The sequence below is a fragment of the Myotis daubentonii genome, chromosome 5 (assembly GCF_963259705.1).
Source record: "Myotis daubentonii chromosome 5, mMyoDau2.1, whole genome shotgun sequence".
In the NCBI taxonomy this organism is placed as follows: Eukaryota; Metazoa; Chordata; class Mammalia; order Chiroptera; family Vespertilionidae; genus Myotis; species Myotis daubentonii.
The window spans coordinates 69,140,388-69,154,639 of record NC_081844.1 but is presented as its reverse complement, the minus strand read 5'-3'; the positions used below and the strand labels follow the sequence as shown (position 1 = coordinate 69,154,639).

Genomic DNA, 14,252 nt, shown 5'->3' with positions numbered 1-14,252 from the left:
TGGAGGAGCAAAGAGAAGATAGGTGAAGTTGTTTCCAAGAGGCAGCTATGTGGAAGCAGTCATTAATATATGTTTAAAAGATGGACAAGTAGCCAAATTCCTTCACCGACATTATAGGCACTGCCCTACAGTGAAGATCGCAAACTCCTACTGCTGAGCTCTTTATAGACCCCTTGAGAACACATTTACCCTCAAGTTCGTCTCCCTCTTTGAGCACAACCTATTTCCAAGAAAGTCCTCCTGTGTTTCTTCAATAAAATACCTTTATGATTTTTCACTTTAATAATAAAAAAAGCAAAGAGGAAAACAACTGTTAAAGTGAAAAATCAGTCTCAAAATGGTGTCACCTGTGCTAAAATCCCATGATACCAAGCCTAGAGTAAATATCTGCTCTGCCTGGCCTGCGTGGCTCAGTGGTTAAGAATGAAGCATTGACCTATGGACCAGGAGGTCACGGTTCCATTCCTGGTCAGGGCATATGCCCTGGTTGTGGGCTCAATCCCTATGTGGGGCGTGTACGAGGCAGCCGATCAATGATCTCTCTCATTATTGATGTTTCTATTTCTCTCTCCTTTTCCCTTCCTCTCTGAAATCAATAAAAACATATTTTTAAAAAATCTGATCTACTTGCAGTTTCAAAGTCGACCAGAAACACAATCTTAATCAACCTTGTCTGGAATTTTCTGGTCAATTCCTATGAGGTAATCTCCATAGAAGGAAGAAGCTATCTGCATGATAAAAACCCTCCTTCAAAAAAGATGGCCTGGCCCATTTCTTTTGTTAATCCATTCCTTGCCCCACCTTTCGAGGCTCAACCACTGAGCCAATGCCTGCAGGGCCCACGTAACAGTTCTCTCACTGAATCAACCTTCAACCCATATATACAGCCATGCACCGAATAACCATGTTTCTGTGAATTACTGACCACATATATGAAGGTGGCCCCATAAGATTATTATAATGGAACTGAAACATTCCTATCACCCAGTGATCTCGTACCATCATAATGCCATAGCGCAACACATCACTCACGTGCTTGTGGTCATGCTGGTGTAAACAAACCTACTGCACTGCCAGTAGCAGATACAATGATGTACAATACTTAATACTTGATAATATATGATTATGTTACTGGTTTATGTATTTACTATACTGTATTTTATTTAGAGTGTATTCTTAGCAATATGCATTATACCGCACAGCTTAGGTGTGTAAGTACACTATGATGTTCATAAAATGAAGAAATTGCCTAATGACACGTTTCTCATAATCTCCATCGTTAAGCAGCTATAGTTAAATAGCTACAGGTCAAATAGAATTGTGTTCTCTGAGTCTCATCAAGTGTGAATGTATTGATAGGCTTTTGGAAAAGAGAGTCAGGCATTACCTAGCAGGACTCCCAGAGGCTGATTAGAAGGAAGAGCAAGCAGCTGGTTTCTAGTTAAAAACACAAAGCTTCACCAATAAAGGGGTTAGTAAAGAGGGCACCCCTCTGGGACTGTGGGTGCAAATAAAATCCCTGTTTAACTAGAAATGGATTTAGGAGATTGCTTAGGTCAGATAAATTGGGCACTATATTTATTTAGTGCCCAATAAATATAGGCTTTATTTATAGCTGTTGTAATATTTGCATAGCTGATTATCTTTAGGAAGTGAGACTCCCGAGAGGGGAGTCCTGTACACATTGTCTAGTGTGACAGCCTTCAGGCGGAGCCCATTTTCAGCAACCTTGCGCCCCGAACGTGGACGTTCTTAACGCCTAAGTGCACTTCACGTGAAACCAATGTCATCACTCGTTGATTTAAGTGGCAATTAGAAGGTCTTATCGGATTTTAAAAATCAAAACATGTATGCATTACTGGGAAAAACATGTGGGGCATCGTTAGTTTGTAAGCGTTTTCTTTACAAATGAAAGGAAACAAGTAATTTTAAGAGCAATGTTAACTTTTGTTTCACCCAAGAGCCCTTTCCATTTCGTGGGTTGGACTTGGGGCAGGGAAGCGCACTCAACGAGCTGCCTGGGCAAAGGTTCCCTAGCGCCTACAGGCTGCACTGTGTTCATTTTGGACGAGGCTCAAGATCCCAGGTGGCCGCGGTGCCCCAAAGCGCCGGGGGGGGGGGGGGGGGCGACGGGGCTTTTCTTCACAGTGCGGCCCGGTCCGGGGCCCCCGCTCACTCGGGAGCGGCCCAAGTTGGGCGGCCGAGACCACCGGGCCTCGCCTCGGGACGACTCGGCGTCGGGGCAAAGCTCCGCCGGGTCCCACGTGCGCAGCCGGCCCCGCCCCCCCACGCCCGCTGGCCGGCCGGCCATCGAGCCCGCCCCGAGTCACAGAGGCCGGGTGCGCGCCCCGCCCAGGCGCTCGCAGCCCGGGCGGCCTGAGCCCGGGAGCCGGGAATCGCCCAGTTCGCCCTCCCTCCCCCTCGGCGGGCCGCTGGGGCGGGACCGGCCCTCGGGGCGGGCACGTCAGTCAGCCTCCGCAGGCGGCGGCCGGGCGAGGGCCGAGGCCGGCGAGTAGCCACGTCACGCTCCTCCCGGAGGCCCCGCCCCCGCCGTCCCCACCCCCCAGGACCGCCCCCTCACGCCCCGCGAGCAGTTACCGGCTGTTCGGGCGCGTGCGGCCGGCACTCCGCTAGAGGTCCTCCAGCCGGCGGCTGCGCTCGCTTGCTGCCCGCGACAGGTGACGGCTGGCGGCCGGCGGCTCGCGGCTGCGGCGCCCGGCGCGGGTTGGCTGGCTCGGGCGTGCGTCGCTGAGGCGGCCGGAGCCAACGGGCGGTTAGCGCTCCGTTCTACGCGGGAGGGGCGGCACCCCGGGCGCTGCACGGCCTCGGCCGACGCGGGCGGCGACGGCGGCGGCGACGGCGGCCGGGCTCTCGGGCTCTGTGCCCCCGGCCGGAGCCAGTGGGTGCCCCGGCGGAGAGACGGGCAGCCGGCCTCCCTGGCCCCGGCCTCCCTGGCCCCGGGCCTCCCGCGGCTGGGGCGGCTGGGGCAAGGGGACCATGTCTGCTCGCGCTCCGGTGCCTGCCGCTCACTCTCGGGAAGAGCCGCCCGCGGCGGCTGCTGAGAAGGAGTCGCCGTCGCCCGGGGTGAGCCGGCAGGCGGAGCAGCTGCCCGCGCCGGAACAGGAGGGCAAGCAGGCGGCGAAGGAGGAGCGGGCCGCCGCCGCCGCCACCGCCACCAGCGCGGGGGCGCGGGGAGAGCCGTCGCCGGCGCCGGTGCTGGGTCACAGCGTGCCCCAGGCGGCCGTGCCCGTGAGGCCTCTGGCGCTGCACCTGGCGCACCGGGCGCGCGTGCCGCCGGGGGCCCCCTTCGGCGGGGAGCCGCTGCCGCCGCCGCCGCCGCCGCCGCGGGACCCGCCGGCCGAGGACGCCCGGGAGGAGGAGGCGACGGCCGGCTCCGAAGAAAAGCCACCGCTGCCGCCGCCGCCGCCGCCGCCGCCGAAGGAGAACCCTTGGACCAAAAAGCCGCCTCAGCACCTGTCCCCTACCGGGTCGGAGCCGCCGCCTCCCCCGCTGGATTCCCTGGAAGCAGGTCGGTGGCTCCCGCGGCGGGCACCGGGGGGTGTGTTTGGGGCGGCTCGCGTGGCGACCGGGGCGGGCGGGGGAGGGGCCGGCGCCTTTCGCTGTCAGTCCGAGGTCCTCCGTGCCAAGGTGCCATTCACTCTGCCTGTTGACATAAATGGACATGGACGCGAGCGGCCGCGAGAGGTGGGACCTCGGCGTCTCCTTGACCGGCGGGCGGGCGGGCGGGCGGGCGCGGCCCCGCCGGTGTCGCCCCCACGTGGGAAGGGGCTCGGAGAAGCTGGGTTTAGGCGGCGACTGCGGTCCACCCGGGAGGGAAGTGTTCGTGGGCGTCTTAGAACGAGGCGAAGCTAGGGGATGTATATGTGGAAGCGCGGCCGTGCTTGACTTTTATTTATCGTGAAATAATGGGTCAACTGGACTTGTCAGTGTTTTCAAAACCCTGCGTAGTCGGATGCAAAACGAGGCTCTGGCCGCTACTAGCATGTTTTGGGTTATGATTGGGTGGGAAAGGACTGGAGGAGGAGAGTTGACAGGAGAGAGGATCGCACGGGAGGGAAATGGTAGTCTTCCAGCTGCCCTTGAATGCTGACCAGTGGCCTCGGGTACTTTATTTTGATGGTAGCAGCTGCATCTTTGTTTAAAAGTTTAAATGGAAATAGTAAAAACTAAACCAAAAAAACCCAAACCTTTGTAAATTAACTTGTAAATCAATTGAACTTTTTTTTTTCAGTTGAACTTTTAACATAGACATTACAGATCTTTTTCTTAAAATTAAAGGTTAGCAGTGGGATAGGGAAATATGGGGCATGTTTATAGATCCGTGGAGATCAGTTGAAATAAAGGGTATGGTGGAAATGTAATTATTGTAGATGGGCATTGTAGTATTGTAGATATAAAGCATTTCTTCAGAAGAACTACAGCAGTTAGTTGATTTCCTTAGCTTTTGCACAGTAATGTTCATCATTAATAAATTACGACTTGGAGAAAAACTACTTAAAATTTTGTTTTAAATTTAATATTGCCATCATTCTCTACAGTTGCAATGATCTATTTGTTTACTACTATTCTAGCTGAAGAGAGCAAAAATCTTAAAGCAAAATGTCCATACAATTAGCTAAGAGAAAAAAGCCCTAGTGAATCCTTATGGTTATTTCATCTCCCTACTTACTAGACTTACAATATACATTATATTCAGTGAACTATCAAAAAGCCCAAATTCTTTGTTGACTATAAACTCAGTTTGATGGGTTTTTTAACCATTAAGGTAAGACAGGAATTTTAATTGAAAATGGCCATGTGAAAAATATTTAACAGTTTAGTATAATTAATTAACCTACAGGTGCTTTCATTGAGTATCTTAATCTTTGTTGGGGATTAAGAACAAGCTGATGCTTGTTGTATGGTGTGGTTGATGGGAATTTCAATTTTGCTGGTGTCTCTCTGTAGGCAACTATTTCCTTGGAATCCATTCTATTCCTGTAGAAATTCTATTCTGCAAACTTATCTCTCTAATCCTGTCTCTACACTGTTTTACCACAATTTTTATTTGTAGTTGGAAACTTAGGAAATATAAATAAGAGAATGGTGTGGAAATGCACTGTAAGAAAGACTTAGGGTTTTAGTCCAGATGTTGTTACTATCTAGCTAGACTTTGGCAAGATTTGTGGGCCTTATAAATGAATGAAGTGGATATATTAATCTCTTCTGGTTTCTAATACCAGAGTGTCATCTATATATAACTGGATAGTCTTGGCCTTCTATTTTCCTAAGCAGATTTACAACTTCAGGAATAATAAAATAGCTGCAGAGGACCTTTAGTGTACAGAGTAGGTGAAAACTAAGGAGTGTTAAATTAAAATAATAATCTATTAATAGGCCTGTAGGATATTAATTATGCTTGGATAACAAACTTAAACCATGTCTGCCATGGCCAAACCTGGATTTATAGTCACTCTCTTTTTTTTTTTTTTAAATATATTTTTTTATTGATTTTTTAGAGAGAGGAAGGGAGAGAGATAGAGAGTTAGAAACATCGATGAGAGAGAAACATCGATCAGCTGCCTCCTGCACATCTCCCACTGGGGATGTGCCCGCAACCCAGGTACATGCCCTTGACTGGAATCGAACCTGGGACCTTTCAGTCCACAAGCCGACGCTCTATCCACTGAGCCAAACCGGTTTCGGCACAGTCACTCTCTTAATGAGGTATGAGGATTCCATCCCAACATACTGCAAGAAATTTTATTACCAGAGATAGAAACATTATAGCAAATGTAGGTGAGTATTTCAGGATTGTTAATCATGAATTTTCTCTGATAGGAACTGCAGGTGAGGCATTATTGTTCCTTCTGTCCTCCTAAGACACTTCTATTTTGGGATCTAGCCTGTATATTGTTGTTTCTGGTAATCCAGATAAGTACCTCTTTTCAACCAAAGCCTGGCCCACCCAGAAGTCCTAAAATAGTGTCAATGCACTTTTGAATTCATTCAGGAAACCAAAAAGAATTATTCCTCAGTCTCTCCTAACCTTGTTTAAAGTAGTTTTATTTATTTTGGGGACTTTTATTAAAATCACAGTATGGGGTTTATTAATCACTTGTAGCCATGGTTATAGTTTACATACTAAAATATCAGCTTTCTAGCCCTGGCCAGTGTGGCTTAGTTGGTTGAGTGTCATCCCATGCACCATGAGGTCGCTGGTTCAATTCCCAGGCAGGGCACATGCCCAGAGTTCCTGGCTTGATCCCCAGTGAGAGGGTATGCAGAAGGTAGGTGCAGAATTAGTGATACTCCTCCCTGCTCCTATCTCCACCCCTCCAGGTTCTCAACACTCTGTTGCCTGTGTCCATGGCATATGCATATAAATAAGTTCTTTGGTTTATCTTATTTCTAAAAGTTTTACATTTTATGTAGATGTACCATAATATAACTTTTCCATATTAATGAATGTAGGTTACTTATTTAAATATTTTTTTTTTTACTGTATAAGCTGCAGTGACCATCTTACACAGCATTTCTATATCTTGTCTTGATTCCAATAGAATTTTCCAGAAATAAAATTGCTTTATTAAAAGGTATATTTTCAAAAAAAAAAAAAAAGGTATATTTTCTTCTCTCTATATAAAAGGCTAATATGCCAAGTGTCCCCTCCGGAGTTCAACCAGGAGACTGGGAGTTCTATCACTCGCTATGACATGCACTGACCACCAGGGGAAGGAGCGGAATGAAGGAAGGCCCTGATCAGCCCTGATTGCCAGCCAGGCCTAGGGACCCTACCCATGCACGAATTTTGTGCACCAGGCCTCTAGTACTATATATATATATATATATATATATACATATATATATATATATATATATATATGTATATGTATGTGTATATATATATATATATATATATATATATATACACACACACACATATGATACTCTTGTGCAAACTTTTTATGGAGACCTGTTTGCTATGGCTTAATTTATTATAGCTGCCAAATTTGTTTGTTTTCAAGGACAAATAGTTTGAAGACTTCTGACTTATGTATATGTGTGTGTGTATATATATATATATGTGTGTGTGTGTGTGTATATATATATATATATATATATATATATATATGACATTTTTATTGACTTCAGAGAGGAAGGGAAAGGGAGAAACATCAATGATGAGAGAGAATCATTGATTGGCTGCCTCCTGCATGACTGGGGATAAAGCCTACAACTCCAGTATCTGCCCAGACTGGGAATCGAACTGTGATCTGGTGCATAGGAGCCATACTGGCTCTGGGGAAAAGGTATATACTATATTTTAAGTGACAGTTTATCATTAAAAGATTATACTACTACACACTCTTGCCAACAACTTGAGGGAAATGTCCATTTCTGTATAGGCTGACCAGCACTTGGCATTCTTTTTTTTTTTTTTGGTCAGTATGATAGGTGAAAAAATGTTTTGTTGTTTAGTGCATTTATTTATTAGTGTAATTGAGTACCATTTCATGTTTGACCATTTGTATTTCTTTTTGGATCACTCAGATTCTTTGTTGTTGTTAATCCTCACCTGAGGATATTTTTCCATTGATCCTTAGAGAGAGGGAAAGACAGAGAAACATTGATGTGAGAGAAACACATCGATTGGTTTTGGAGGACCCTGCAACCAAGGTTCGTGCCCTTGACCGGAATTGAAACTGGGACACTTTGTTCCACAGGCCAGTGCTCTATCCACTGAGCCAAACTGGCTAGGGCTTTTAAGCTCATGATCATCCTTTCGACCATACTAAGATTGGGTTGATGCGGTGGTCTAAGTAAGCAACTCAAAGGACTTCCTGATGTTGAACTTGGAATTAGAGGAATGGTCTTCACACAGTTGGCATTTCACAAGTGCAATTCACTCCCCTCCCTGCCCTCCCTTTTCTGTCTCTGGGAGCCTGCCCCCTGTAAAGTTCACAGCATGAGGGAGCAGTTGTGGATAGCTAGCTTTTAAAGGGAAAAAGTGCTGGCTTTGAAAGTTCAGTTCTTTTTCTAAACATTTTTTTAAAAATATATTTTATTGATTTTTTTACAGAGAGGGATAGAGAGTTAGAAACATCAATGAGAGAACATCTATCAGCTGCCTCCTGCACACTCCCTACTGGGGATGTGCCCGCAACCAAGGTACATGCCCTTGACCGGAATCGAACCTGGGACCTTTCAGTCCGCAGGCCGTCGCTCTATCCACTGAACCAAACCGGTTAGGGCTCCATGATACTCTTGTGCAAACTTTTTACGGAGACCTGTTTGCTATGGCTTAATTTATTATAGCTGCCAAATTTGTTTGTTTTCAAGGACAAATAGTTTGAAGACTTCTGACTTATTTTCTGGATGTTCCTTGATGAGCATGTATTAATTTTATAGAAAAAAAATGTATCCCATTGAGAATTGAGTTACTAAATTTACTGTATTGAAATATACTACATTTCTGATTTTTAATGTTTTGTTAGAGAAAAGATAAGTCTCAGTTTAAGTAAACTATATTTTGCACCTCTTGCTTTGAACACCGAAGACCAATTTGAATATACCTTTGCTGAAATATAGATGATTCCTTTATTAGGAATTTGAGTCTCAGAACTTTGGATTTTATTGGGAATTTTATTACTTAAAATTCATTTGGATTTTATTACTTAAATTGGTATTATAGTAGTTACTTTTTTTTTTTTCCCCTTCAAAGCATGTCTGAGCATTTTATGAACTTCCTTCCAAAGGTTATGAAGCTACCAGGAAACAGGCCCCCACCTAACATCCTTAATCTTCTCAGCTCTTCTGCTGAAGAATTTGGCCTTCACAATGACTGGCTGCTTTGGGAGCTTTTCCTTCCCCAGAACTTTGTAGTAGCCCATTTGCACCACATCAATGATAGGAGCAGCTCCAATCTTGTTTTGGGCAGCATTTACCCATGTCTGCTCACTAACCAGTGTACACAGTTTATCAAGGTTGACAGTTGGGCAGAAGCTCTGGTTCCTCTTTATGTGGTAATGCTTCATGCCAACTTTCCCAAAGGAACCTGGGTGATATTTGTCAAAAGTTGATCCTGTGATTATGCAAGCCACCAGCATTACCTCGGCCTCCCGGGGGCTTCCTGTGTCAATGCAGCCATAGCTGTGGCTCACATGGCCTGGAAGTTTCTGGGTCTTCCTCAGTCTGGATGGCATGCTGGTGTCCAAGATACAAGGTTACTTTATTAAATATATTGAATGAAGTGATTGTAAAAACAATTCTATGTGTGTGTGTTTTTTTGTTTGTTTTTTTTAGAGCTCAGTTCCCCAAAAATTATAAAAGCAGGAAAACTCAAGACAAAGAAATCCAACAAGGTAGGTCTTTACACAAAGAAGTTCTTTAGTACTCTATATTAATTTTAAAAATCATTGTTCTTATATTGTGAATTTTTCTTATAGTTGTATTATTATGGTAATTTGAAGTTAATATACTACAGAATTGTAGCTTTTACACAAACTCCCTTCTGTTAATCCTATTTATATTCATTTAGTCAGTGTCATTAAATAGTGTTAGGGATAGGCCAAGGCCTTATTGTTTCAGTGTTCTGATGTTTGGAAAACTTGGATTAATTTGGCAAATGCCTGCATATAAATTGAATGTAGGTGGTTTTTAAAATTGCTTTCACCTTTAGAAAATATTTTTTCTACTTAAAATTTCTAATTTGCAGACATAACACCTATTTATTACTTCTTAGGCTAGTGATTTCAGCGATATGGCGAATTGGCCAACACCAAGTGAATTAGTGAACACTGGAGTGAGTATTGTTTAAGGCTTTTTTTCTATATAGGGAAAAGGTTCTCACTTCAACATGCAGAATTTATTTTACTTCAAATTTAGAGAATTACATTAATAAAGAACTGTTAAACTCAGTAGCTACCCTTTTCATAGTTTTGCCCATTTTCATATAATATATCTAAAGCCCATTCATTTTATATTTCAGAATTTATGCTGTTTGTTTTTTCTGAATTATAATATTGCCAATGTGTTGAAGTGCTAACTATATATATGTACACATATGATAAATGTATGTCACTCATCAATAAGTGTTCAATGAATGGAATTTTAAGAAATATATATTTTTTATTGATTTCAGAGGAAGGAAGAGAGAGAGAGAGAGAGAAACATCAATGATAAGAGAGAATCATTGATCGGTTGCCTCCTGCACACCCCACACTGGGGATCGAACCTGCATGTTGCCCTGACCGGGAATCAAACTGTGACCTCCTGGTTCATAGGTCTACACACTCAACCACTGAGCTGTGCCGGTCCAGCTGGAATTTTAATGATGAAAGAAGCTATGAAAGATGTTTCTAAGATACTGTATCAAGAGAGGTTTTATAGGATTAGCATATGTCGTTATACATGTTTTCATTTGACACTCTGCACTTTGCTGTTTGTAATTTGTGTGGTGTATAATTGTAGGTAGTATATATTAGTTTAAACAGCTTAATTGGTATGTGAATGACATAAATAAACTGCAAATATGTGTGTGATATTTGTATCTGTAGTTCATTCTTATTGCTGAGTATTAGTGTATGAGTGTAATGTTGTTCGTCCATTCACCTATTTGTGTTGATTGTACTTATTTTTTGGCTGTTAGAAATAAAGTTGTTATATTAACATTTGTATGTCAAATTTTGAATCGGTATATGCATTCATGTTTCTTGGGTAGATACCTAGGAGTAGAATGGCTAGATTGTATGGTAGCTATTTGTTTAGCTTTTTCAGAAACTACTAAACTTTTTATTCCCACTCTCAGTGTAATGAGAATTCTAGTTATTCCACATACGACTAATACTCATTCATTTTTTTTAAAGAATTATAAATTTATTAGGTCATCTGGAAAACCAGGTGGGCTGAGCCCCAAAATGACACCAGCTGATCATTCTTAATTTTAGTCATTATAGTAGGTGTGTAGTGGTATCAAATTGTTGTTTCAATTTGCATTTCTCTAACTAAAGATGTCAGGCACCTTTTCATATACATTTGCCATTCAGTGTATCTTTTTAAAGAAGTAGCTGTTCAACTCTAGCTAATTTTTCAAAAATTGAGTTGTTTCTCATTATTGCATTTTGAGAGCTCATTATGCAGGGCTGGGCAAAGGCAGGTTTACAGCTGTGAGTACACAGAACAGTTTATTATTGTATTATTTATTAAATATTTTTCCATATGAACAACTGTAAATCTACTTTTGCCAAACCCTGTATATTTTGGATTCAAGTTCTTTATCAGATACTTAGGAAATATTTTCTCCCAATCTATGGCTTAACTTTTCTCTCAACAGTGCCTTTTGAAAAGAAGTTTTTTTGTATTTTAAAAATTGGCATTTGTTTTGCAATATTTAGGTAAGGCATATTACCACAGATTTTTGGATATGTTAGTGAAAATGTTCATGAAAATTATTTCATTCAGAAATACTTTTTGCAGTGTCAGAGTGTCATCAACCAAGGAAATAAGAAGCTACAAAATAAGAAAGAAAAAGAAGACAAAGTTGAAAAGAGAAATAACAGTGAGAGCAAAGAGACCCGGGAAACAAAACTAGATGGTCCTGGTGAAAATACCAGTGAGGATGAAGCTCAGTCAAATAATCAACGAAGGAAAGGTTTGTTCGTCTATAACTTATATTTTATTGAGAAATAATTGTATTAGTTTAAGGTATAGAACACAATGATTTGATGTATGTGTATAATGCAAAATGACTACCACGGTGTTTAACATCCATGAATTCCTAGTCATTTTTTTTCTTTTTTAAAAGAATTTGTTCTTTAAAAAAATTTTTTTTTTAAATTTTAGAGAGAAAGGAAGAGGGACAGAGAGATAGAAACATCCATGGGAGAAACGAGAAACATAGATCAGGTGCCTCCTGCAGGCTCCCTACTAGTGATCAAGACCACATCCTGGGCATGTGCCCTAACCAGGAATCAAACTAGTAACCTCTTGGTTCATGGGTTGACACTTTATTTTCTTGAGATGAGAATTTTTTAAGATCTATTCTCAGCAACATCCCAATATATAATACAGTATTGTTAATTATCTTTGCTATGCTATACATTGCACACTAGAACTTACATAGTACTAAGTTTGTAGCTTTTTTTTTTTTTAAATATATTTTATTGATTTTTTTACAGAGAGGAAGGGAGAGGGATAGAGAGTTAGAAACATCGATCAGCTGCCTCTTGCACACCCGCTCCTGGGGATGTGCTCGCAACCAAGGTACATGTCCTTGACCGGAATCGAACCCGGTACCCTTCAGTCCACAGGCTGACGCTCTATCCACTGAGCCAAACCGGTTAGGGCAAGTTTGTAGCTTTTGATCATCTTCACCCACTTCTCCCATCCCCCAACTGTGTTTTTTCTTTGAGTTCAGTTTTTCTAGATTCCACATATAAATGAGATCAAACAATATTTATCTTTTGCAATTATTTCTTTTTTTTAATATATATTTTATTGATTTTTTACAGAGAGGAAGAGAGAGGGATAGAGAGTTAGAAACATCAATGAGAGAGAAACATTGATCAGCTGCCTCCTGCACACCCCCTACTGGGGATGTGCCCGCAACCAAGGTACATGCCCTTGACCAGAATCGAACCCGGGACCCTTTAGTCCGCAGGCCGACGCTCTATCCACTGAGCCAAACCGGTTAGGGCCGCACTTATTTCATAGCATAATGCCCTCAAGGTGTATCTGTGCTGTTGCGAATGATAGGATTTTCTTCTTGCTATCCCATTCACTACATTCAGCACATTTTTGTTATCCATTTATCTGTCAGTGGACTGTTTTCCATGTCTTGGCTGTTGTAAATTATGTGGCCCTGGTGAAAATGTCAGTGAGAATGAGGCTCAGTCAAGTAATTAGTGAAAGAGAGGTTAGTTTATATGTTTAATTTAGTCTTACTTTCTGGAAGAAAGTTGTAGTAATGAAGAATTGTATTTAATCAATAGATTCCAGATAGTCAGTCACCAATTAGTATTTTTGGATTTCTTCAGGATACCATCTGCAACTGGTAACATATGTTTTTGTGGCATTCATTTCTGAACTATTAGGCTTTCCTCTTTTTTTTAGTACTTTTTTAAATGTGAGAATGAAATGAAGTTGGACTTAATAGAGATGAGTATAGATACATGATAGGAAAGTTGTGTAAAGTTAGTGTATTGATTTCAGTGAGGAAGGGAGAGATAGAAACATCAATGATGAGAGAGAATCATTTATTGGCTGCCTCCGGCACACCTCACACTGGGGATCCAGCCCACAACCCCGGCATTGAACCATGACCTCCTAGTTCATAGGTCAATGCTCAACCAGTTAGCCATGCTGGCTGGGCTAACTGTTGTTTTTAAAATCTGCATTGCAACTGATCCCTGTCTTTCAGGGAGTTCTGAGAAAATGTTTTTCTAAGAGAAAGGTGAGAACAATTTTGGTCAACTTTTTTCCCCTCATACCGTGCCCTTATACTTTGAAGAAAAAAAAAATGCTGTCTTTACATCCTTTTCCATATTTCCAGAACTTTTCATGTGTCTAGGGACACATTATGATTTAACTGCTTTGTAAAACCATATGTCAGTGTTCTGAGCCTAGGTAAAAGTGTCTGCAGGGGCCTTTTGGCAGAAAAAAATCTGTAAACTGTCAGAAGGTCATAGCTGAGGCAAGGGGAACTTTGGAGAGTAGCAGGAGATGCTATTGGAGAGGTAGGCATAGTCAACATTGTGCAGGGTTCAAGCTTAGAATTAACATTTTGAGTTCCGTTGGAAGATGTTGAAGCATTTTATTTTATTTTTTATTATTTTAAAAATATTATTTAATTGATTTTTTTTTACAGAGAGGAAGGGAGAGGGATAGAGAGTTAATAAAAACATTGATGAGAGAGAAACATCAATCAGCTGCCTCCCGCACACCTCCTCCTGGGAATGTGCCCACAACCAAGGTACATGCCCTTAACTAGAATCGAACCTGGGACCTTTCAGTCCGCAGGCTGATGCTCTATCCACTGAGCCAAACCGGTTAGGGCCGATGAAGCATTTTAATTCATGGAGGTTATAAGGCATGATAGGGGACGTTTCATAATGCAATAGTCAGCAGCGACCTTCTTTAATAATGGAAGTAGCAGTCTACATGTATTACCCACTTTACTTGATTTTTGTTTTAACTATTATCTAGTCCTTAGCTGCAGGGTAAGCATTAGGCTCACTTGGTACAATGAACCA

The 14,252-nt window shown here is 42.5% G+C and overlaps 1 protein-coding gene across 25 annotated transcripts in view; it reads left to right on the top strand.

The window, feature by feature from the left end:
* The first annotated feature begins 2,599 nt into the window (after positions 1 to 2,599).
* Positions 2,600 to 14,252, top strand: part of LARP1B (La ribonucleoprotein 1B) — a 91,983-nt gene continuing 80,330 nt past the window's right edge. For 10 of the 25 annotated variants that reach the window (XR_009453042.1, XR_009453044.1, XR_009453043.1 and 7 more), the window contains exons 1-4: positions 2,602 to 3,529; positions 9,307 to 9,365; positions 9,746 to 9,805; positions 11,479 to 11,653. Coding sequence is in view for 17 of the 25 variants with exons in the window: in XM_059698060.1 (XP_059554043.1) it covers positions 2,998 to 3,529; positions 9,307 to 9,365; positions 9,746 to 9,805; positions 11,479 to 11,653 (826 nt within the window). In the remaining 8 variants the exon portion in view is untranslated. Of the gene's footprint in view, positions 3,530 to 9,306; positions 9,366 to 9,745; positions 9,806 to 11,478; positions 11,654 to 14,252 lie in introns of all 25 variants that reach the window. The other 15 variants (XR_009453049.1, XR_009453046.1, XR_009453048.1 and 12 more) reach the window with 5 other exon arrangements.